A 21,545-nucleotide genomic window follows, 5' to 3' on the forward strand; every position below is an offset into this window, starting at 1 on the left:
TAGTCAAACATAAATGCAGAAAGCCTTCTAAAAATTGTTACTCTACCAAATGATACAAAATCTGATTTTTAATAGAAGAAAATCCTTCATGCTGAATTTATAAAGAAAAACTTGAGCAACATTTTGATACCCTACTATCGGAATAATTTTTAAATGGAATTTTTATTTCAAAAATTTATTCTAGAATTATATATATATATATATATATATATATATATATATATATATATAATATTAACTTACTAATACAAGCATTAATAAAATTTCAGCATGTTTTACTCTCATATTTTCATAATGTCTTTTGATGTTATATGAAATAATATTTATTCTATGTCCAAAAAAAGGGATGGGACCAAAATTTTTATTATATCTAGTTCATTATGAACAGGTTCACTACAGTGGGATTTGACTACTTTGTAACATTCATATTTTTTTATAGTTATTATATATTTATTTTCTTCAAATTTCAATGAATATTAATTAAAGAAATACCCATGGCCAACCAATTATATTGTAACTTATCATAAATACTTTTAAAGAAATTTACCAAAAACAAGTCTTTTTAAGAACTGGTACTAGTTATTTTATTGTATCTAAGTTTTGTGTATACATCTTATGTAAAATTTTATAAATTTTTAGAATTTTCCTGATTTAATAAATATCAGAATGATTATCATTCCATTTTAAATCTTATAAGTTAATGATTATTTTCACGCAATAGATTTTTAAAAAAGTCTTATTTTATTTATCATTTTGTTTTTAAAACTAAATTTTGTTGCTATATTTGATTTGCATTGTATGTGCAAAAGAAAATTTTATTTGCATTTACATTGTTTTATTTGCTTGTAAAATAAAAAAAAATATATATGTGTTATTTTTCTTACAAAATTCTTTGTTATTTTGTAAATTTTCATATTGCAGGTTGCTTCATATCTATTTCCATTAAAAATATTAATATAACAAAATGCAATTTTGTTATCCATTTTTAATGTGATTGTATTAAAATTTATTTATTATTTCTGGGGATTTGATTCTTTCAAAATATTGACATGAAATTCATAACATTATTTTTAATTGGATTCAGTTAATCTTCTATGCTCCTTGTAATAATAGCCAAAAGATCTGCTATCTTTACTATTCACATCAGTAAGTAGGCAAATTTAACCATGTAGATTCTCAACCTTCGAGAAAAAAATATTATAATTAGGGATTGCAATACCGGACCAAAATTTCAATACCGGTATTCGGTATTTTTTAAATCTTAATACCGGGATACCAGTTTTAATACCGATATTAGAAATTTTGGAAGAGGAACGAAAACACCGGTATTTCTTTTTTTTTATTTACCAGTTTTGTTAGAGAGTGTAAATATCACAAAAATAATTTGTACCTTATAAATTATAACAGTATATAATCACAAAAAAGTAAAGAAACATCTTATTTTTTTAAATCATAAAAAAAGTATAAATGTCACTATTCAGTTTGTGGTACTATTACAAATTTTTGAAATGTGATCTAAAAAAACATAATGCATCAATTGTACTGTCATTAAGCCTGAAAAGTTATTTTGTGTAAAAATTACCAGCTGTCGGAAACACTCTTTTGGCATCTACGCTAGTTGGTGGTACTGTTAGCAATACGCGATATACTTTTTCCAAGTATTTACCTCTAAATCCCTCATCTTCAAATAAATCGATTTCTCGTCGGATGGTTTTGGATACAGCTGATTTCTGTATTGTATTTTGGTTCGTTGAAATTTTTTTATTTATCGCTAATTCTCATTTTTGTTCAAGAGACAATTCCTTTTCACTATCGACAGTAATGACATCATAATCTTCGATAACTGAACCAAATTCTGAATGTGGATAGGTTTGTGCGAAATTTTTTTAAAGAAACTTTACTCTAACTTAATCAGATTTGAATTGGTTATTTTCTTTTCATTTTCATTTTTAAAATTATTAGAATTATGTAAATACCATAAGACATTTTCTATTTCGGTATGCCTTTCTTCTGTGCGATTTTTCAATGTAATATATAATTCTTCAGATACTAATGTGTGCTGCATTGCATTAGCTGTTAATAAATTAGAATCTCTCGGACATAATTCCTCAATAGTCAATTTTATTGGAAGTAGAGCTGATATAGTTCTGGATATTAATTCTGGAATTCTGATATAGTTCTGGTATTCACTATCTGAAAAATTAATTTACAGGTTTAAGTAGATTATTGCTTTTTGGATTGGATTTCTCAGTTTCAAAAATCGTTCCATCATTAGGAATAAACTGTTCCAACGTGCTTTAGAATCTAATATTAACATATATTCTATTTTATTTTCAGTTAGTATGTATTTTAGTAATATATCCTTTTTATAGGGGAACGTTTACATATCTCAACAATTTTTCGAACTTTATAAATTATAGGAAGCAATTCTTGATAGGTTAATATTTCATCCTCATTAGCAATATCTTCTTCAACAATTACATTGTCATTATCTTCATTGTCAATATCACTCTCACTCTTACTCTTTTCAAAGTTGGAATCCGAAGTTTCTATATGCACAGTATTTGGATTCCTCTGTTCTTTATTTTTTTTGTTATAATACATCTATTACTCCTAATTGAATTCCATGTGCATAGCACAATTGCTGATTTGCACCAATCAACTTTCCAACTTTTTTCATAATTGTTGCTCCATCAGTCGTAATGGATACAATATTTTCTTTCAGAGATAATCCATGTTTCGCTCATTTAGATTTAAGCAATTAATTAAGCCATTAATTAGCTAATTAATTTCGTCCGTTAGGGAGACATAAAAACGAAAACGTATACTATATTGCTATGTTCGCGATACCTAACATATAGTGGAGACAATTTTAAAAATTTCTAGTAAATACCGAAAAACCGGTATTCAAACTTGTGAATACCGGTATTACAAAATTGTACAAATGGCTCAAAATACCGGTATTCGGTATACCGATATTGCAATCCCTAATTATAATTATAGCAGCAATTAAATTATTATTTCCAACTATTTCACAATTTAGAAAAGCATTTAATATTTCATGCAATGTTACACATAATTTTTTTTTAAAAAAATGGAAAGACTGAGGAAAAAAATTTACTTGGTATAAAGTTTCTATATATGTACAATTTATTATAGATCAGGAAAAAAAAAAATGTTGAAGATTATTTTATAGCATTTCTTAAATCCATTTTCTCTATCATATTCATAGCACAATCTTTAGAACTATGTATTACATAAGATAGTGCAACAAAAATTCCACAATTGTATAAAAATTAATAGTATTTATTTAAACTAGGCAATTATTTGCCACTTTTTCTGATATGGTATGTATAAACTGCATTTTTCTAAATAATATCACTACTACCAAGACTGTCTAAATTATCTCTTTCAGACTTTCATTTTTTTTTAAACTCTCAGTTCAATTCTTGTTTTCTCAGTCATGTTTCTGTTTTTAAAAAACTGTCATTTTGACAACATCATTTCTATTGAATTAGAATAGTTTTTCAAATAGGATTTAACTTAATAATTAATTTATACTTGATGTTATATATTTAATTATTATTAATTATAGTTTAACATAAAACCTTATCTACTAAATAAAGGTTCAGCCATGAAGAAGAAAATAGAAATGCAGGTATATTTTGAAGCATGCAAAAGAAACAAAGGTAAAATTACTTTTTTCTTATTGTTTTTCATATGAGGCAAAATTCTGTTCTGCAAAGATTAATTTTAAATTTGTCTCACATTGAATGTTAGTAATTTAGGATCCCACTGGGCTATTTAGCCTATATTTGTAAATAATGTTCATACCTATAATGATTTTCAAACATGGAAGAAATTTTATATTTGAATTTCCAGATAAAGCTTATAAAAGGTTAAATTATGAGTCTTAATTTGTAAATAAAGTATTAATAAATGTTTTTTTTTTTTTTTTTAATCGTTGAATAGAATCTTCTGTTTAGAAGAGGAGAAAGTTCAGCTTTTTTTATTGCATAAAGATTTTATAATATTAAAATTTAATGTGACAAAATCTCATAAACTGAAATGTTAAAATAACCAATTTAGATACATTTAAAACATAGTTTTTAAATGTTTACCCTAGCAATTTTATATTCAACAACAATAGACAATTTCCTTGTATTGAAATATATTAATTTTATTTTCTACTAATATTTTATGAAAATATTATAATTTACATTATGGACAATGCATAAAAAAGTATTTAAATGTTTACCCTAGAAAATTTTATATTCAAAAACAATAGACGATTTCCTTGTATTGAAATATATTAATTTTATTTTCTATTAATATTTTATGAAAATATTTATTATAATTTACATTATGGAAAATGCATAAAAAAGCTAAATAATTTGTAAATTAATCATGTATATTTGTTTATATTTACAAAAGATAATACCTGTCTAAAAAGCATCATGAATAACAATCTATATCAGATGTGCAAAACACAACTGAAGCATTAGTACCACCAAATCCAAAAGAATTAGTTAATCCTACTCTCCTGTTTTGAATCTTCTCAGGCCATGGTTGAGAACTTTTACCAGCTACATTAATAGGTAAATTGACATCAAGATTATCCAAGTTCACATTAGGAGGTATGATTTTTGAAAAGCATGACAGTATTGTAAATATGGCTTCAACACTACCAGCAGCTCCTAATAGATGTCCAGTAGCACCTTTAGTTGAAGACACAACTAAAGAATTAGAATGTTCTTTAAAGAGATTGTAAATAGCTTTGAGTTCAATTCCATCACCAAGAGGAGTTGAAGTAGCATGAGCATTTATGTAACCAACTTCTGAAGGTTCATGATTGTTTTGAGCCAATGCATGTTTCATGCAGCGATAAGCCCCACTACCATTGTCTGGTGGTGATGTAATATGATATGCATCTCCAGACAAACCATAACCTAGAACTTCAGCATATATCTTTGCCCCTCTCTGACGAGCATGCTCAAGTGATTCAAGAACTAATACACCTGCTCCTTCACCCATAACAAAACCATCTCTATCTCTATCAAAAGGTCTAGATGCCTTGAATGGTTCATTATTGAAAGCTGTAGAAAGGGCTCTCATCCTAGAAAAGCCAGCAATAGAAATGGGACTGATAACAGCTTCCGCACTACCACAAACCATAACAGTTGCTTGTTTATTCCTGATAAAATTATATGCATCGCCAATGGCATGTAAACCAGTTGCACAAGCAGTGGATACAGAGTGATTTGGACCTTTGAAGCCGTAGTTTATTGCAATATGACCTGCTGGTATGTTTGATAATATCCTGGGAACAAAGTAAGGAGACATTCCTCTGTATCCTTTCTCTTTTAAAGAAATGCCAGTTGTAAATACATCCATCAAATCAATTACACCAGTTCCAATGGCTACTCCTGTGTATTCATATTCATCATTAGTTTTTGGAAACCAAGCTGCGTCTTTGATTGCTTCGTCTGCTGCAATCAAAGCACACACTGTAGAAAAAGAGTATTTCTTAAAATCTGATGGGCGAAAATGTTTTGTTAAATTCAATTCCCCATTCTTTTCTCCCCTTGGTATAAAAGCTGCAACTTTACAAGGAATATCTGAATATGCGGCATCTGTCAGAGAACTTGCACTAGTCTCTCCCTTGAGAAGTCGTTTCCATACATGATTCACTCCAACACCAAGCGGACAAACTATTCCTAACCCCGTAACAACTACTCTGGTTTGATCATATATACCACTGGATAAAAATCTATAAGGTTTAAAAAATTGTACTCTAGTAAAATATATTTTTCTTTTTAAAATAAAAGCAGATTTTAAATTCATTATCGAACAATATTAAGCGACTTTAAAGGAGACACATCCATTTATATGAATTAAAATATTCGTAATATTATTCTACCGTTGGTTCAAGCGCTTTGTATAATTTTGAAATTGTAATCTTATTTAGTGGAATAAGAAATTTGTTTAAAATAACGCAACAACTCGTTTCCTGATCTGTTTGTTTACTATTTAAGTGTTGCCATTACAATTTTAATAATTTGGGTAAAAGTCATGATCATTTTACTTAATATTGTTCCAACTTTACTTTGATATTATTCACCATGAAGTTATGAACGAAAACTTTTCACCTCATCAATGTTTTTTCAATATTTTATATCATTGAAATTTTATTTAGTTTTTAAGAAGTCAGAATTTTTAATTTCTGTGCATCAGATAGAAAACAGCTAAACTAGAATGCATCAACATTATATTGTTTGTAAACAAATTACTCCAGAAATGGAAACTTTTGCAGTTGAAGAGAGTGAACTTTTCAGTTATGATAGTATCATTCTATGATATATAAACCTGCGCGAGATGAAATATAAAACTGCAGTTATTTTAATAATTATGTATTTTTAACTTTTAAATCAAAATGGACACTGTGAAATCAGCTGCACGCAAAGTATCCGAAGTTGTTTTTCCCGGCATAAAGATTTCATATAAACATAAATTTACTAGGAAATCTGGTAATCACTTATATTCGAAATGTGAAATTATTTTTATGTTGATATGTGATTAATAACTAATTTTTCTAATATCTATATTGCCTGGAGTCAATCAAGTATTACCGCTTATGGCCAGATTTAAGATTAATTTCTTATCTCTAGATTTGAATTTATTTTGTTACGATTTTTACAGGTTCTAGTGTAGCTTTGGATGCTCCTACTATTGGCGACAAATTTCAGCAATGAAGCGCTATTTCTGATTTCCATAATGTTTTGTTTTCGTTGACGTTATTGTTTGGTTATCTTGAGATAAAAAAAATCAAGGGACACCCAATTGTAAACTTTTACCCTTTAACCGAAATATTAATATGTATTTTGATGTAGGACTGCTATTTTTTACACCAGAAGATGATAGACCGAAAATCCCTTTGGCGGCAAACACATCGCCAAAAAATTTAGGGGCATCCAATTGTAAACTTGTACCTTTTTACCTATGTAATTCTAGCAATTTTTATTATTGCAACCGTAAAGTCAATTGTTACTATTTCTTGTAGCCATCCAAGAATAAGTCTCTTAATATAATAATATTTATGCTACTAACAAATTATAAAATAACCAGAGGATTGACATTTTTCTTCACCTTGAACTCTATTTTTAATTTTTAGATTCTATTTAAAAAATCTATCTTTTCTGAAATTTGGAACTAAAAGAATATAAACTCATAAAACATATTAAGGAAATTTGTACATTTTTAGAATGATTTCAATAAATAATTTTTAAATAGCAGATTTTTAGAAATTTTTATATAACTAGTTTCCAGATTTTTATATAAAAATTTCTGGCATTTTATTATTTAAAGTAAAAAACATTGTCTGCTATTTTTAAATTTATTTTTGTTTTAAAATTTCGTGAGTATGCAAGCTGTGGAGTGAAGGGCAGGTTTTGTGCTTATGTTATTGTGCTTAATATTATTCATTTCTTATTTTATACACTCACAAAAATCCAATTGATAAAAAATAATCATAATTTCTCACATAAAATTAATTTTTAAATATGACATGTCAAAAGATTTTACTTTAACAATCTTAGATATTGTTATTTTAAAAATTGGTATGCTTCACTATAAAATAATTAATACTTTGAAGTCATGAAATTTATCTTTAATTGCTTCTATTTTTAGAGGAAGTTTTATCTAGTCTACCACTTCAGATGTGTTTATATTTTAATGCTAACTATTCTCCTCTTTGGATTCTTATTCGAACAGGATGCCTAGTTTACAAGGTAAAATTTTAATCATTATTATTTTTACATCAATATGCGTTTTTTTTTAATTGACATTTTTTCAAAATTATCCATGTATTAAAATGTATCATTTAATCCATTTCTAAAATGAATAGAAATTTCTAAATTTAGCTTTTAAAAAGTTCTTACTAATTGCATATTCATTTATTTTAGTTTTCTGACTTGTCACAGCTTTATCAAATATTGTTAACTACAGTAATAGTTGTGATGGTTATTGTTGAAGTTTCTCGCCTTTATCTGGGTTATGTTGGAAATTTAACAGAAAAGGTAATTTTTTCAATTTATTTGCAGGATGTATGTAAGTAAATCCATCATACTTCCTACACTTTTGCTTTAGGATAATAATCGGTGTTACTTGCTATAAGATATATATTAAAATTTTATACTATTTCACGAAGTTAACCTATAATTAAAAAGATATAATTCTGCTTACAAATAGTTGAATTACTATAAATTAGCACATGAAACAATAAAAAAAGATCAAATGTTATTCTTTTCTATTCTAAGTTTATACTATTAGTGATAGTACAATTTATCTAAATATCATCATGAAATATCACAAACCATTAAGTTAAGAAATTTGACTTGTTTTTTTAAATAGTAAATATTTACTAAAAAAGGATTTTTCAAAATTTTAATTGCATCTTTAATTAATTGTAATTTTGATCCCTTCAGTTATAATCTTAGACTTTATTGTTGATAAAAGAATAAATCCTAATACATGGTAGTATTATATTTCAATTCAAATAACATGAATGAAGCTATCCATTCTATTAACAATAATTTTATTTAGAATTTATTTGTGGAGTGTTTGCATTCACACAAGCTCTTTTTTTTTTTCATATATATCCTAACTCTAAATTGAATTTATGTATTTAAAAGAAAATTTTTCAGAAATATTGATGTCAAGTACATCTATCCATTTACATACACTAACTTACTGTGTAATCATAAGATTTGTGTACTATTTTATAATTCAAAAGAATTATCTCACCATCCACACTAATTTGAATTCTTGTGATATTATTTTTATATCTTATATTAACAAATTTTTGAAATATATAGATTTTATAACTACTATTTGTTGTTACAATCATATTCATTGATTTTTTAATGCTTATTTGTACTTGTTTGGTAATATTTACTGATAAAATAAAAAGTTTATATATATATTTTTTTCTCTTACAGGTACCAGAATTAGCAGGATTTTGGTTGTTAACATTGTTTCTCCAGTTTCCTCTCCAATGCCTCTGTACGTTTAGTACTGATTTCATAATTTTACCATGGGAAAGACTGACTGATGCTATAATGATGTTATTTCTTGTTCTGGAAATTTTTATAGGTTATTTTACTGTTAAGACAATCACAAATCACCAGGCTTTAAAATTTAAACTTCAAATGATGAAATCTAATGCCACAAATGTAAGCACTGAAACTTTTTTAGAATAATGCTTTTGACATTAGAAAAAACAAAACATACAAGATTTATAGTACACTTAATTTATGTACAGTAGGTGTTAATTTTCAAAATCTTATTTATTACATATCTTGTACTGTAGATATTAGTTAATTACCAAGTTATATTTCTAATAACTTTTTAGCTGCTATTCTTTATCTAAAGTTAATTTAATATTATCCTTTAGATAAATTGAATAATTTATCTAAAGTTAATTTAATATTATCCTTTAGATAAATTGAATAATTTATCTAAAGTTAATTTAATATTATCCTTTAGATAAATTGAATAATTTATCTAAAGTTAATTTAATATTATTCTTTATATAAATTGTAAAAATATTTGTATTGGATATAGTACACATGCATTGTTTTGACCGAGCCCCTCACTTGAAAGCGCTATTTAAAAAAAGTACAACAAATTTTAAATCTTAGAAATTATATGTTTTTAAATGCACTGAAATCATCAGTTTAAAGATCTATTAGACAGAACTAAATCTGAGCAATTTAAATATATTTATTTTCATAAATCTTCATAATTAGAAAATAATATTCTTCTCTTAGGTATACATTTTTCAAACTGCCTGTTGCAAATAAATTAAACATAATTATACCTATACTTATAAAAGAAAATGTTTGTCCATCTAGACACATCTACCGCACTTACTGCCATGAAATTTAGCGCACAGATTGTCATAATAGTGACTCGATATACCTCAAAACCTGAAATTTAATATTCCATATAACAAATTTTTTATTTGATGTTTTCGATGATTTTTTTATACATATTTCCTTATAGCATGGATCCATTTAATGCTTGCTATTAGTGTGAAAATGTGCAAAACAATCTTAAAGTAAGATTTTAAATCTGCAGTGTTCATAAATATTAACATTTATTTTTATTTTTTTTAGTTATGCAGCAATAATTTTTTAATGCAGATCCAACTAAATATAATGCATTTATATAAATAAAGGTAAAAAAAAAAAATGAAAACATTTTAAAGATTATAAGTCACCTCTCAGGTGACAACAGTGTTTTGCCAACTATATCATGCATAAAAATCTTATTCCTCAGAAAAGGCAGCAAAGAACATGCTATTCATAGCAAGTAAGTTAAGTACATGATGGAAATCGAGCTTCCACAGCTAAATCTGTCAACTCTAAAAATTTATTCATTTCTAAAATATGGTCAACTTATTTATATTTAACTTTTAAACCGTTTAAAGTATGTAGATTTATTCTTAATTTAATAAATATAAAATTTAGCATTTTTAAAATATATTATAAAATATAAACATTTATTAATCTAAAATTCTGCCTGCAAACTTTAGAAATTTGCTTTAATTATTTCTAGCAACTATTTTATTATATTCATAAAAAGGAATTCATTATATAAATGGGAAAATACTAAATGTGTAGTGCTACTTCTCTGTTAATATTATGAAGTTTTAAAAATCCATTTACAGTTTTAATTAAAATATAACTGAGAATCAGAATATGGGGGGAAAATGATATCTGGAATAAATCTGCTTGTCTTCTTAGCTAAGAAATTCCTTATGTCCATCATAAACAAATTGATTTCTATGAATTACACCTATTTATAATAAAGACAAATGTGTGTGTTGGTGGCCAGACAGTTTGTGCTGTACAGGCCAGACAGTTTTAAATGCAGCTACAAATTTGATACATTTATATCTTGGAGAGTGTGGGATTGTACCTCAGAGCGATTTTTAAAAAAATTTAATAAAAATTAAATTAAATTGGTATTTTTCTGTGATAATTTCAAAAAATATTGCACAAAAACAAATTTTATACCATTTTAAAAATTGGTTTTTAATTGTTACCTAATTTCTAACGATAGCTTACATTATTGTCCAGAAATTGAAACCATTTTCATAGTTTCATCCTATGATTTTCTTTCATCGCTGAAATCTAAGAAAGGATTCTGTTTAATATCTATGTAGTTTGCATGATGAATAAAAAAGTGATGTTACAATACTGCAAATTTCAGAAGATAGATGAAACAGACATTTATATTTTCAGCAGCACTATGATGATATGGGATTGATCTTCATTACAAACAAACCAGTTGATTGCTAAAAGCAACTACTTTTACAATATACTAATTTCCCTCAGTTAACAAAAAGTTTTGTTGAATATTATGATAAGGAAAACAGACCATATAAGTATTTCTGTTTACAACCCCATAAATGAAAACTGACTGTACATCAGATACCCCAAATGGTGATTCAGATATGTTAGTTGCAAAATTAAAAGATCCGAAAGAAATTCCAAGGGAGATCCATCTGATATATTTAGATTCAGTCATGATATACTAAAAGGCAATTTAAATTCGAAATTGATTTCTACCATTGTAATATTAAAAAGACTTTTTTTTTTTGAATAAATTATGATACTCTAAAGTTTTATGGCATCAAACTAACTTCTGATAACAGAAAGCATTAAAAATTTAAGAAATTCATCTAGTTCCTACTTCATCAGAAACAATTTATTATTTACTGAGAAAATATTGCAAATTCAATCCTTTGAAATAAAAATCAGATTTGTATGATGGACATTGTAAAAACTGTCTGGAATTTCATTAAAAAATTATTTTGTATATTAACTGATATTTTTGAACTTTCATACTCTAATAAGAAGTATGTTTTTTGAGGAAGGAGTGGGGAGTTTATTGAAATAAGATTTTATACTTAACTACTAACAGAACACCAAGACAAAATATTAAATTAATAATTTCTAAATAGAATTTCTGTAACATAATGCATAAAAAATAGATACTTTTTACCCAGAATTTTTGTACTTGCATATTCTGGTCCTGAACTATAAACTGCATTAGCAGGAAACAATTTTTCCTAAAAGATTTCAAAACTGGAAGGGAATTTATTTAAGTTGAATTCCAAAGTCAAGCAGATTCTATTAAAGTGTTTTCAGACAATATATGCCCAAGTTGGTGTTTTTAAATCAAAAATAAAATAGAGAAGTATCTTCCTAATAGTCATTTGATAACTATAGAGATTGCAAATAAGCCAAATTAGCAATAATAATAATACATAGCAAAGGCATAATATATTCTCTATCATATGTAAATAGATTAAATTTTAGTCCATATTACAACCAAATCACTTTTAGGAAAAGTTAATCAAATTGCTGCCTCAGATGCCTTTCAATTATATATCAAAATTATTAGGTCCATCCTCAAACATCAAAATACAATACTAATCTAATATATCAGACATTTTTTTAAAAATTTTCATTATACCATGATACATACACAACAAGATGGTTTTTATTATTATTATTATTGGTTAATTCTAATGAAGAAAATTCAGTAAAGCTTTTATTTTATTACCAAACTCTTAAAAAAATAATAAAAATGCTGCAATTTCAAGGAAGGACAAGAATACGAGACCAATTTTCTATTTATAATTTCTTTTAAGAATCTAAAATCTTTGGCTTAGAAAACTTCACTTAGCTCTTAATTCAATTCTTAGAATCGCATTGGAAACTGCTTTAAAACTTAGTGGTAATTCAGATATTTTCATGCATATTATACCAGGGTATATATTGTTAGTAATAAAAAGTTAATTGTGTTTTCCTATTTTGTCATTTTTGCATTTATTTAAATGTTTAAAAAGGCTTCCTGGAAAAATGTAAGTCATGTATTTTTAAACTTTAATATTAAAAATATTATTCTTTATATATCATCACTTTTCCTATTGATGATTTATTGGAAAGTAATTATTAATTTTTTGATATATTTCATGCTTACAGTGGCAAGGAATACTAAGTGATGCAGTAAAGAACATTATAATTTCACAACATGAAATATTTTAAAGAAATTATTCATACAGAAGCATTGTTCTGGACCAGAAAAAAAAGAATTTTAATTAATATGTAAATAATCACCTTCAATGAGTTGTTAACATTTTTAGGCATTAAAAAAATGTTAAAGTATTTAACATGGGCTCAAAAGATGAAAAGCAAGCAGAGGTTCAACTGATAATCACTTTGACTTTGTTTTAGAATTTTATGAATTTAATTTTTTTAAATGTTATGTATATTAGTTTAAGCATTATTTTAATATTGAATAGTTCATTATTATTTTTTTAGTCGTACAGGAGAGATGAAATTACACTTTAGTGACAAATATTAAATTTCAAATACTAATACTAAAATAGGTGACAAATATATTATACATCTGACATTAGAAATTCACAATTTTATATCAAAAAAAAAAGAAAAAAAAAAAAGAGAAATAGAAGAATATTTTTATACATTTTTATTCTACTTTTCAAAAGGATTAATATTTAATTGCAATTGTTGATGTCTTCCATGAATTTCTTTTACAAATAAACTTCTTTTATGAGTAGATATTTCAGGCTACAAAATTTATTTTTAACATTTTCAGACATCTTACCAATGATGCTTGAAGTGCTTGTGATATTCTAACAAAGGAAAATAACAGAATTAAGTCAATAGCACAGTGTCTACAAGTTAATTAACAATATATTAATTACACATATTTCTAAATTTTTATAATAAAAAATAATATTTCAAAAAAATAACAAGGAATATTTTACAATCTATTAATAAATTTATTAATTATAAGTTTACTAAAAATAAATTATATGGAAAAAACAATAAATGAAATAAATAATATATAAACTGAGAAAAGTTTTTTCAAATTAACTTGCCAAAGAAACAATCATATTTAATTTACTTTCAAAACTAGGCAAGGAGATTAATGGCATCCAAGAGCCAAGTAATTACCTCAAAAAATAATTTTTAAAGGAAAAAAAAAAATCACCTTTCCAAATAATGAAAATTTAAATGGACAAATATATATCATATGCTTTTTTTAATGAAATTACATTAGAAAATTAATAAAAGAAGTTAGTTGTCCGATGTAATTAGTGTTTCATTAAATAATACAATTATATAATGAAATATCTTTCACTGCACTAAAAACATGAGTGTTTAAGGAGACAAGCTATATGTTTAGATGCAAAATAGAATAATTGCAATCTTAAGAAAATTTAACTGAGAAATTTTTTTAAAAAAATGCATAACCATAAAAATTGGTTATTTGCTTTGAAAACTTAATAGAAGAAGCTTCTCTAGGAGTTTAATAATTCTTAGTTTTAATAGCAAAATCTAAAAATTTCGCAACTGAAATTTTTGAATGAAATAAAAAATTGAAATCCACATGAAAAAATCTTTAGCATCATAGCTTTGTAGATATACATAAATACAGATTAATGATGTAAAAATACTTCTTTTTTATAAAAACAAATTTTATGTTTAAAAATAATTATTTAAAACAACTATTTTAGAACTTAAAATTTTATGTTTCTAAAATTTCCAATATTTACACATAAAACTAGCATATTTGAATAATGTACAAAATATAGCTACTTAAAACTTAAAGAATTATTTAAATAAAATAAAAAAATACATAAATTTCACCACTTACTAATATGCTCATAGTTGATGACATAAAATATACCCATTAATCCAACTACAAAATGCACATAAGGTACCAATCCTGATTTTTTAGGCAAAACATACTTGAACTGCCAGCGCCAAAATGCTAGAAATAATAAAATTGCAAATTTAGAATAAAAACCATTTTTATTTCATAATTCATTTATTGAAAATAAAAATTATAAAGTTTAAATAAATTCTAGAGCATAATAATTTACAAATTCCAAACTTTCATTCAAAAAATATTTTAGACTACAGCATAAATCCTATAATGTTTGTTATGAATTACTGTTCATTAATTTTCCTTCAATATAAGGATTATAAAATATTTGGAAGAAATTAGCATTGGAAATCATTAGCATCCTCTATATGATAGTATGAATAAAGGGCAATAAATTGGAATGAGGGTTTAGATTAGAATTATGATTTATTATATCTTTCAGCTGTTATTTTATACATACAAATACTATATATGAATTTTTATTAAAGCAAAAAAGAAATAAAATGTACACTTCCACTGTAGTTCTATCTACATACTGAACTGGAATTTGTACTATTAAGAGTTCTTTTTTTATTTTTTAAGAAAATATTTTCTCTTTTTAATTTTTAAAAAAATTTCTTATAAATGGATTATGCTTGGTTAAAATTTGGATATCAGTCATCTGGTATTGTTTAAGATAAGAAACAATGTAAAAAAAAGTTAGCAACTAAAAACTATAATTTTTTTAAATAATGATAATTTTTAAAAAATATTTTTAAATAATGATATTTCAAACCAAGAAATAACAATACTAAGATTAATAAATGAAAAGGAAAGAAGATGAAAAATCCCTTATTTGTCACTTAAAGATTTATAATATTTAAATTTTATAAAAATTTTGATTTTTGCAAACTTAAGGAAGAAGATACTGATGGTATGAAATCTTTTTTTCTTACATGGCAAGAATTAAAAAAATTTCTTAATAAATATAATTTTGCTAATGTTTCATAAATAGACTAATTTTAATTGCATGCAAAATAAATTTTTCGTGGAAATTTAACAAATGATATACATTTTTCCATTAAGCTCAAAAATTTACCTCTACTTATAGCTCCAGTCATTGCAGATGGAGATTTATTTCTTCTTGCAAGCCATGAACCTAATTCTCCAACTTTTACATCAGACAATGGTATATCTTCTAAATTAAAAATCAATAATAAATGTATAAGAAGCAGGAATGACTGCATTATAATAGAATATGTTAGTATGTAACAAAATACAAATAATTACTCAAATAATCCAGAAAAAAATTCAGAAGAAAAATTTACTATTATTTAACACTTTGAAAGCATTTATTTATTTTTTTATCTTATATATATATTACAAAAAAAAAAACCGACTATTTTGATCAGGGGAAAAAAAAAAAAAAAAAAAAAAAAGACTATTTTGATTAGAAATAAAAACCTAACCAAAATTTGGTCATAAAAATTCTTATACAATTTGAATTAACTCTTAAGAGGGTCATTCGGTTTAAACGTTTCGGAACAAACATTTAAAAGACTGCGAGTGCTTAGCTTCATTAAAATAAATCATGAAAAAGTAGATAATTTTTCCCTGTATACAATAATCATGTATGATGAATATAAACAACAATTATCAATTTTCCCAGTTATGTTTTAAGAACTTACTTTTTCCATAAAACATAGAAGGATCATACGGGCCATGAACTCGTTCATTATAACCCGCCGGTAAGCGTCCCAAATTTTTAAATAAACCCAAAACCATCTTTTAATTTCATAAATTTCAGGTTCGACCTCCAAACTGAAACGAGGATGGGAACCCTCGAGTTGCCAAAAGATCAAAACAAATCAAATGTTTAAAAAGAATACATGACGTCACAGGTGAAAAAAATTGCAGCGTTCTTATAGATGCTAAAGAAATGAATAACAACGCATTTTCATCAAAATTAATCATTAAAAAAAACAGAAACGATGAATTTATATCATCCTATTTTTTCTAAAATCTTATGAGAAATATGTATTTTCATGATATCTTCGGATCTTTTTTCATATGATTTCATGTAATAACTAACCATTTAGATAATGTGTCACCACGGCCACGGTCACCCTAACATTTGAGTCGGCAAAATTAAACAATCTGAACTAGCTGGATGTAGTGAAGGCATAATCTTCACACAAGTTGGAGTTGTAAGCTGCTCTTTTTCAGGATTTTCTTGTGGTAGTGGATATGCTGCCTTTAATCTGTCTATAGTTACATTCACTTCTTTATTCTTTATCCTGAGAGTAAAATATTTTGGTGTACGGTTGATAACAAAATATGGACCTTCATAAGGGGGTTCCCGTGGCTTTCGTACTCCATCAATGCGAAGGAAAACGTGAAAAGTTGATTCTAAATCTTTGTGCACAAATATTTTTGGATGACTTTTTCGTTGAGTTTCTTTTAGTTTCATCAATTTCATAACATTTTGTAAATCATTTATAAATGTTCCTGGTAACATATGCTGTATATTCGCTGCAAAGAATTCTCCAGGAAGTGTGATATTCTCTCCATACACCATTTCTGCTATTGGAGATAGCGGGGACCGAACTCGTAACCTTATGGTTCGTAGCCGCGTAACATGACCATTAGACAAAAGTAATCACTCCTGTCCAGAAGCTGTTATCTGGCTTATAAAGCTTCACCACAGCTTCTTTTCCGAAATTATATAAATTCAAAATGATTTTTCGCTCTCTTCTTCCTGCTTTTTGCCTTCCTATTCACTAGATTGGTTGACGCTTGTCATGGTTTTGACAAAATCTCGATGATAGATTTTTTAAAAAAATGGCCATTTCCACAAAATCAAGAAGAATACACTTACATATGCGTCTCTAAATCAAAATATGTTTTAAAGAATATTCTAGTTGCAGTGTAGCGTAACCCAGTTTTGACCATTAGGAAAAAGAAAGAAAAAAAAACCTAGGGCCTCAGTCACAGCACTTATCTCTAATGGATGGGCGAATTCATCCATAGCCGTCTAGAATTATCTTTCGGCGGCCATGGTCCATCGCAAACAGTACTGACATTTCGTACATTTCGCATGTAAGCCATGCACGATATTCTCGCGATGTTATCCAATGTTCTGAATGCCGGTCAATGGTGGGAAGATATCGTAACAATGCTGTGCAGTACCAATAGAGTAGGGGAGACAGAGGGCAGGATGACACCAATTTTGATTGCTAATTTTTTTAATATTTTTGGTAACGATTAAATAGCTGATTTATATTCCAACACATTCTTACATCTTTTAACTAGCATAAAACGGAATTAATAACAATTGGTTAAAAAATAAGCGAGCAATATTGAGTTGAATGAGCTAACTCCATTGGTGCCAACGTGCCCCGGGCCCGGCGTACGTGGCGCAGGTTGGCATTTTATATTTGTATTTATCTAAAAAGGAAATTTAAAAAAATGTTTTAACTAGTAACTTTTATTGAACAAAAGATTAAATAAATGAATTGGACTAAAAATTGCACATTCTTTTTCGAATTCAGGAATATTTAATCAAGATACAACGAACTGAGGTCGACTTCAAATTGCAAAAATGTTTTTACATCGTTGTTGCCCCAATATTCCAAGGCAGTGGCCGAAACATTTTTAAATCAGTCTTAGAGATAATTGCAATTTCAGTGCTATTGGGGAAACTAAATGTATTCGTTATTTTATAACTTTTTTTGAGGAAACCCCCTTTCATTCTTGGGGCTCTTTTGGTTCAAAATTTTAGCCTCAAAAATTTGGAATTTTTTTTTAATCTTTAATTAACAGTTTTACTAATACAAAATCATTAACCTGTGGATCCTTTTTTAAATAAAATAATCCGAGTCCTCAATCAAATCACAGTTGATATCAAAACCGTCGTCATCGGGAGATACTCATTCTTCTTCACCATTCAGAATGAAAGATTTGTCTTCTGAATTTCTTTTTCTTTCTCAGCATTTCAACTTTTGCCTTTTCCCCATTTTTCATCTTGCCTTTTTCAATTTTTTTTTTCATTACGTACGATTTTTGCCTTGATTTTCACAGTTGTTTTTAATCCTTTTAACATAACGGCTAGTTTTTTTGTTTTTTTTTTTTTGAAGTACATTTTCCACTAGGGTATCTGTCAGAATAGCAGCCTGTCTCTTCCTTTACGTTTTTCTTATTCCTCGTCTTGTGCCAGCTTTAGATAATGGTCAATGTTCTTCCGTTGGTGAAACAGTGCGTGAGATCAAAACTTTAGAATCTGGGGTGATAACACCTGTAGCAGTTGAGTGCCATTCTTTCCTACTCTACTTCGGAAGTTTCGTCGGGGTCAGTAGGCATCAGATTAGATTAAATGCAATTAAAAAACGGAGAGTCACTGAGATACACTAGATGTGGCTTAAGGATGGTCCTTTACGCAATTTGGAAGAAATTCCGAATTGGGAAATATGTCTGGGATCAGTAGACTTATTCCAGCAGCTGCAAAGTCGGCTGCTATATTGATCTCAGTGGTAACCAGTAGAAGAGCAGTGGCTATAGAATTTGAATATGTCTGATCCATATTCCATAAGTCCACAAGTCCGAAACTATATTTGTTGTAACGCTGCGTTATAAAAAATGCAGCAACGTTTGTTTGGCAACCCGATTGAGATTCGTTTCTTCAGACTTTCTAATGGACAAGGAAAAGTTCCCTTTTAAAAAATAAGGCGAACCAGTCCTCGCCTACTTATTGATTTCCCTTCCAGGAATCAGGAGGGCCACGGTGTCTTGGTAGTGAGGTCTCGGCTTCGGGATAAGAGGGTTTCGGGTTCAAGACCCGATTCCACTGAAGAATTGTGGTGTGGAAGCTTAGAGAAGGGGTTTCCAGTTCAGGTTTCGTCCTCGTCATCTGACCGCGGTTCAAAAGTACGAGATCCGTAACCAAACAGTTCTAATGTTGCTTTAAGACGGGACTTTAATATAACTAATCTAACTAAATTTCAATGAACCAGAAAACTTTCCATTTTAATGAAAGAGCAAACTGGTAAATAAATTTGCATACTTATTTCGAACTGAGATCAAAATAAACATCTGAAGCTCGGTTTACATATTCTGCGAGATATGCTTTCTCCTGACAGCTGAAAAGGTTTCATGTTATCAGGTAGCTGATAGGCACTCCCGACTTTTGAAGCTTTTTGGCAATAGCGTTTTAGGGAAAGCAAAGTTATCCCATACTTTTAGCAGCCTTTGAATACGATAATTCTTTATGAAATAGCTCTTTTACTGCTTCAAAAATGGCCTCCCCAGAGTCGAAACTCGATTTGCCATATTTCTGTTTCTAACCATGCTTCTGAAAAAGAAATATTAATCGTAGACATCATTCAAAACACAAGGCCAACCGTCCAGCTGGTGCCAATGTGGTCCTCTCGGCCTGGTGCTAACATACCCCATCATGTCACTCATTTTTATTCCATTTTTTTTTTCAGAAATATTAAGGTATCTGCCTGGTTTCGGAGGCACATCTTTAAAAAATCCTTCGATTATCAATTTTAGTATATTTTCTTGATGATTATGACTCAAAACAATAAATAACATTAATTAGAAAAATTTAAAAATAATTTAATTAATTAAATTGAGGTATTTTAGGTAAAATTTGATGAAATTCGAGCAAAACGCAAAACAAAACATTCTACACTAAATTCAAATTCTCCAACTTAAATTATTTTTCTACACAACATTGTTATTGTGCTTAAAAAGGCAATGAACTAAAAGCTAAGAAAAATATACAAATGAAAAAAGTTATAGGTCTTCGAGCATTTTTCTGGTAAAAATACTGTAAAAATCATAGGTACTACTAGCAGTAAAGTGCTAAAAATTAAAAACTGTTAACATTAGACTTAAATCCTTAGTTCATTGCTTTCATAATGTTTATAGTAATATATATATATATACAAAATTTCAAGAAAATATATCCATAAGTTTTTGTGCATAGTAAAATTTTGACAAAAAACATATTCCTTAAAAAATGCATTTAAAGTTTTTATTTGTATGATTAGTATACATCTAAAATAATATTTCATTTTAAACACTTAAAATTCACCACTTTTGTAGGAAATGCCTCCTTTATTCTCTGTTCTATTAATTTTTTCTCTTTCTAATTGTCCATTTTATTTTTCTGGACGATTTTGTAACAGGTAAGAATGCAGCAACAATTCGCTCGTTGTCGAAGCAATTGTTGTTGATTGCAATTGACGTTGTGTTAGCATGTAATGACTTCGAATAATACCCAATTCATTAAAAATTTCTATTATGCCACGAAAAAGCATCATTGAATAACAATACAGCTATATTAGTCCATAAACTCAATGTTTTCAACTCAAAAAACGTATTTTTGAGAATAATTGTCCATAATAGACTGTTCAAAGTTTCATTAACATTTTATGTTTTCTCATAAAGGCATTTTTCAGAAGATTTTGGTCACATAATTTAATATAAGTAGGCTCAATAATATTCATAATATTTTTTGGGAGTCATATACTTGAATCTTTATATTTCTACCTTCTGAAAGTGCATGTTGGTGTTTGCACCAAGAATCCTTCCCCTTTGGGCGTTGTCCATGCATTGGCTTTTTATTACTGGAACAAACATGAGCAAATGCAGCAAGTGTTGCACTTTGCATTAAATTACCAATAATGGATCTTATTGCAACGCCATAATAGTTTTGTAGTTTATTTATGACATTGTCTGTAAGCTTTCCTTTACCCCCGAGACGATTTAATAGATTTTTTAAAAGTTCTCCA

At 27.4% G+C, this 21,545-nt stretch overlaps 4 protein-coding genes across 4 annotated transcripts; 1 reads left to right on the plus strand and 3 right to left on the minus strand.

Moving 5' to 3' along the window:
- Window positions 1-4,296: 4,296 nt before the first annotated feature.
- LOC129968912 (3-oxoacyl-[acyl-carrier-protein] synthase, mitochondrial-like) lies at window positions 4,297-6,015 on the minus strand. Its single transcript, XM_056083252.1, has one exon. The coding sequence runs from the start codon at window positions 5,842-5,844 to the stop codon at window positions 4,456-4,458; it is 1,389 nt and encodes a 462-aa protein (XP_055939227.1). The 5' UTR covers window positions 5,845-6,015; the 3' UTR covers window positions 4,297-4,455.
- A 250-nt stretch (window positions 6,016-6,265) lies between these two features.
- LOC129968997 (transmembrane protein 17-like) lies at window positions 6,266-12,836 on the plus strand. Its single transcript, XM_056083390.1, has 4 exons — window positions 6,266-6,527; window positions 7,687-7,787; window positions 7,962-8,075; window positions 8,997-12,836. Exons 1-4 carry the CDS (start codon window positions 6,434-6,436, stop codon window positions 9,255-9,257), a joined length of 570 nt encoding a protein of 189 aa, XP_055939365.1. The 5' UTR covers window positions 6,266-6,433; the 3' UTR covers window positions 9,258-12,836.
- Window positions 12,837-13,548: 712 nt separating this feature from the next.
- LOC129968999 (putative ATP synthase subunit f, mitochondrial) lies at window positions 13,549-16,606 on the minus strand. The gene is made up of 4 exons (XM_056083391.1): window positions 16,437-16,606; window positions 15,848-15,946; window positions 14,758-14,874; window positions 13,549-13,729 (listed from the first exon to the last, which is right to left on the minus strand). The coding sequence occupies exons 1-4, from the start codon at window positions 16,531-16,533 to the stop codon at window positions 13,698-13,700; spliced, it is 345 nt and encodes a 114-aa protein (XP_055939366.1). The 5' UTR covers window positions 16,534-16,606; the 3' UTR covers window positions 13,549-13,697.
- A 264-nt stretch (window positions 16,607-16,870) lies between these two features.
- Window positions 16,871-17,326, minus strand: LOC129968323 (uncharacterized). Its single transcript, XM_056082179.1, has one exon. The coding sequence runs from the start codon at window positions 17,324-17,326 to the stop codon at window positions 16,871-16,873; it is 456 nt and encodes a 151-aa protein (XP_055938154.1).
- Window positions 17,327-21,545: the final 4,219 nt, after the last annotated feature.

This window comes from Argiope bruennichi, chromosome 5 (genome assembly GCF_947563725.1).
Source record: "Argiope bruennichi chromosome 5, qqArgBrue1.1, whole genome shotgun sequence".
Taxonomy (NCBI): Eukaryota; Metazoa; Arthropoda; class Arachnida; order Araneae; family Araneidae; genus Argiope; species Argiope bruennichi.

Excerpts from the sequence above, each read along its gene's own strand:
- LOC129968912 (XM_056083252.1), bottom strand. The coding sequence starts at position 5,844 with ATGAATTTAAAATCTGCTTTTATTTTAAAAAGAAAAATATATTTTACT.
- LOC129968997 (XM_056083390.1), top strand. The coding sequence starts at position 6,434 with ATGGACACTGTGAAATCAGCTGCACGCAAAGTATCCGAAGTTGTTTTT. Across the intron at positions 6,528-7,686 it reads TAAATTTACTAGGAAATCTG|AGGAAGTTTTATCTAGTCTA; the intron begins GTAATCACTTAT and ends TTCTATTTTTAG. Across the intron at positions 7,788-7,961 it reads CAGGATGCCTAGTTTACAAG|TTTTCTGACTTGTCACAGCT; the intron begins GTAAAATTTTAA and ends CATTTATTTTAG.
- LOC129968999 (XM_056083391.1), bottom strand. The coding sequence starts at position 16,533 with ATGGTTTTGGGTTTATTTAAAAATTTGGGACGCTTACCGGCGGGTTAT. Across the intron at positions 15,947-16,436 it reads TTCTATGTTTTATGGAAAAA|AAGATATACCATTGTCTGAT; the intron begins GTAAGTTCTTAA and ends TTTTTAATTTAG. Across the intron at positions 14,875-15,847 it reads GACTGGAGCTATAAGTAGAG|CATTTTGGCGCTGGCAGTTC; the intron begins GTAAATTTTTGA and ends TATTATTTCTAG.
- LOC129968323 (XM_056082179.1), bottom strand. The coding sequence starts at position 17,326 with ATGGTGTATGGAGAGAATATCACACTTCCTGGAGAATTCTTTGCAGCG.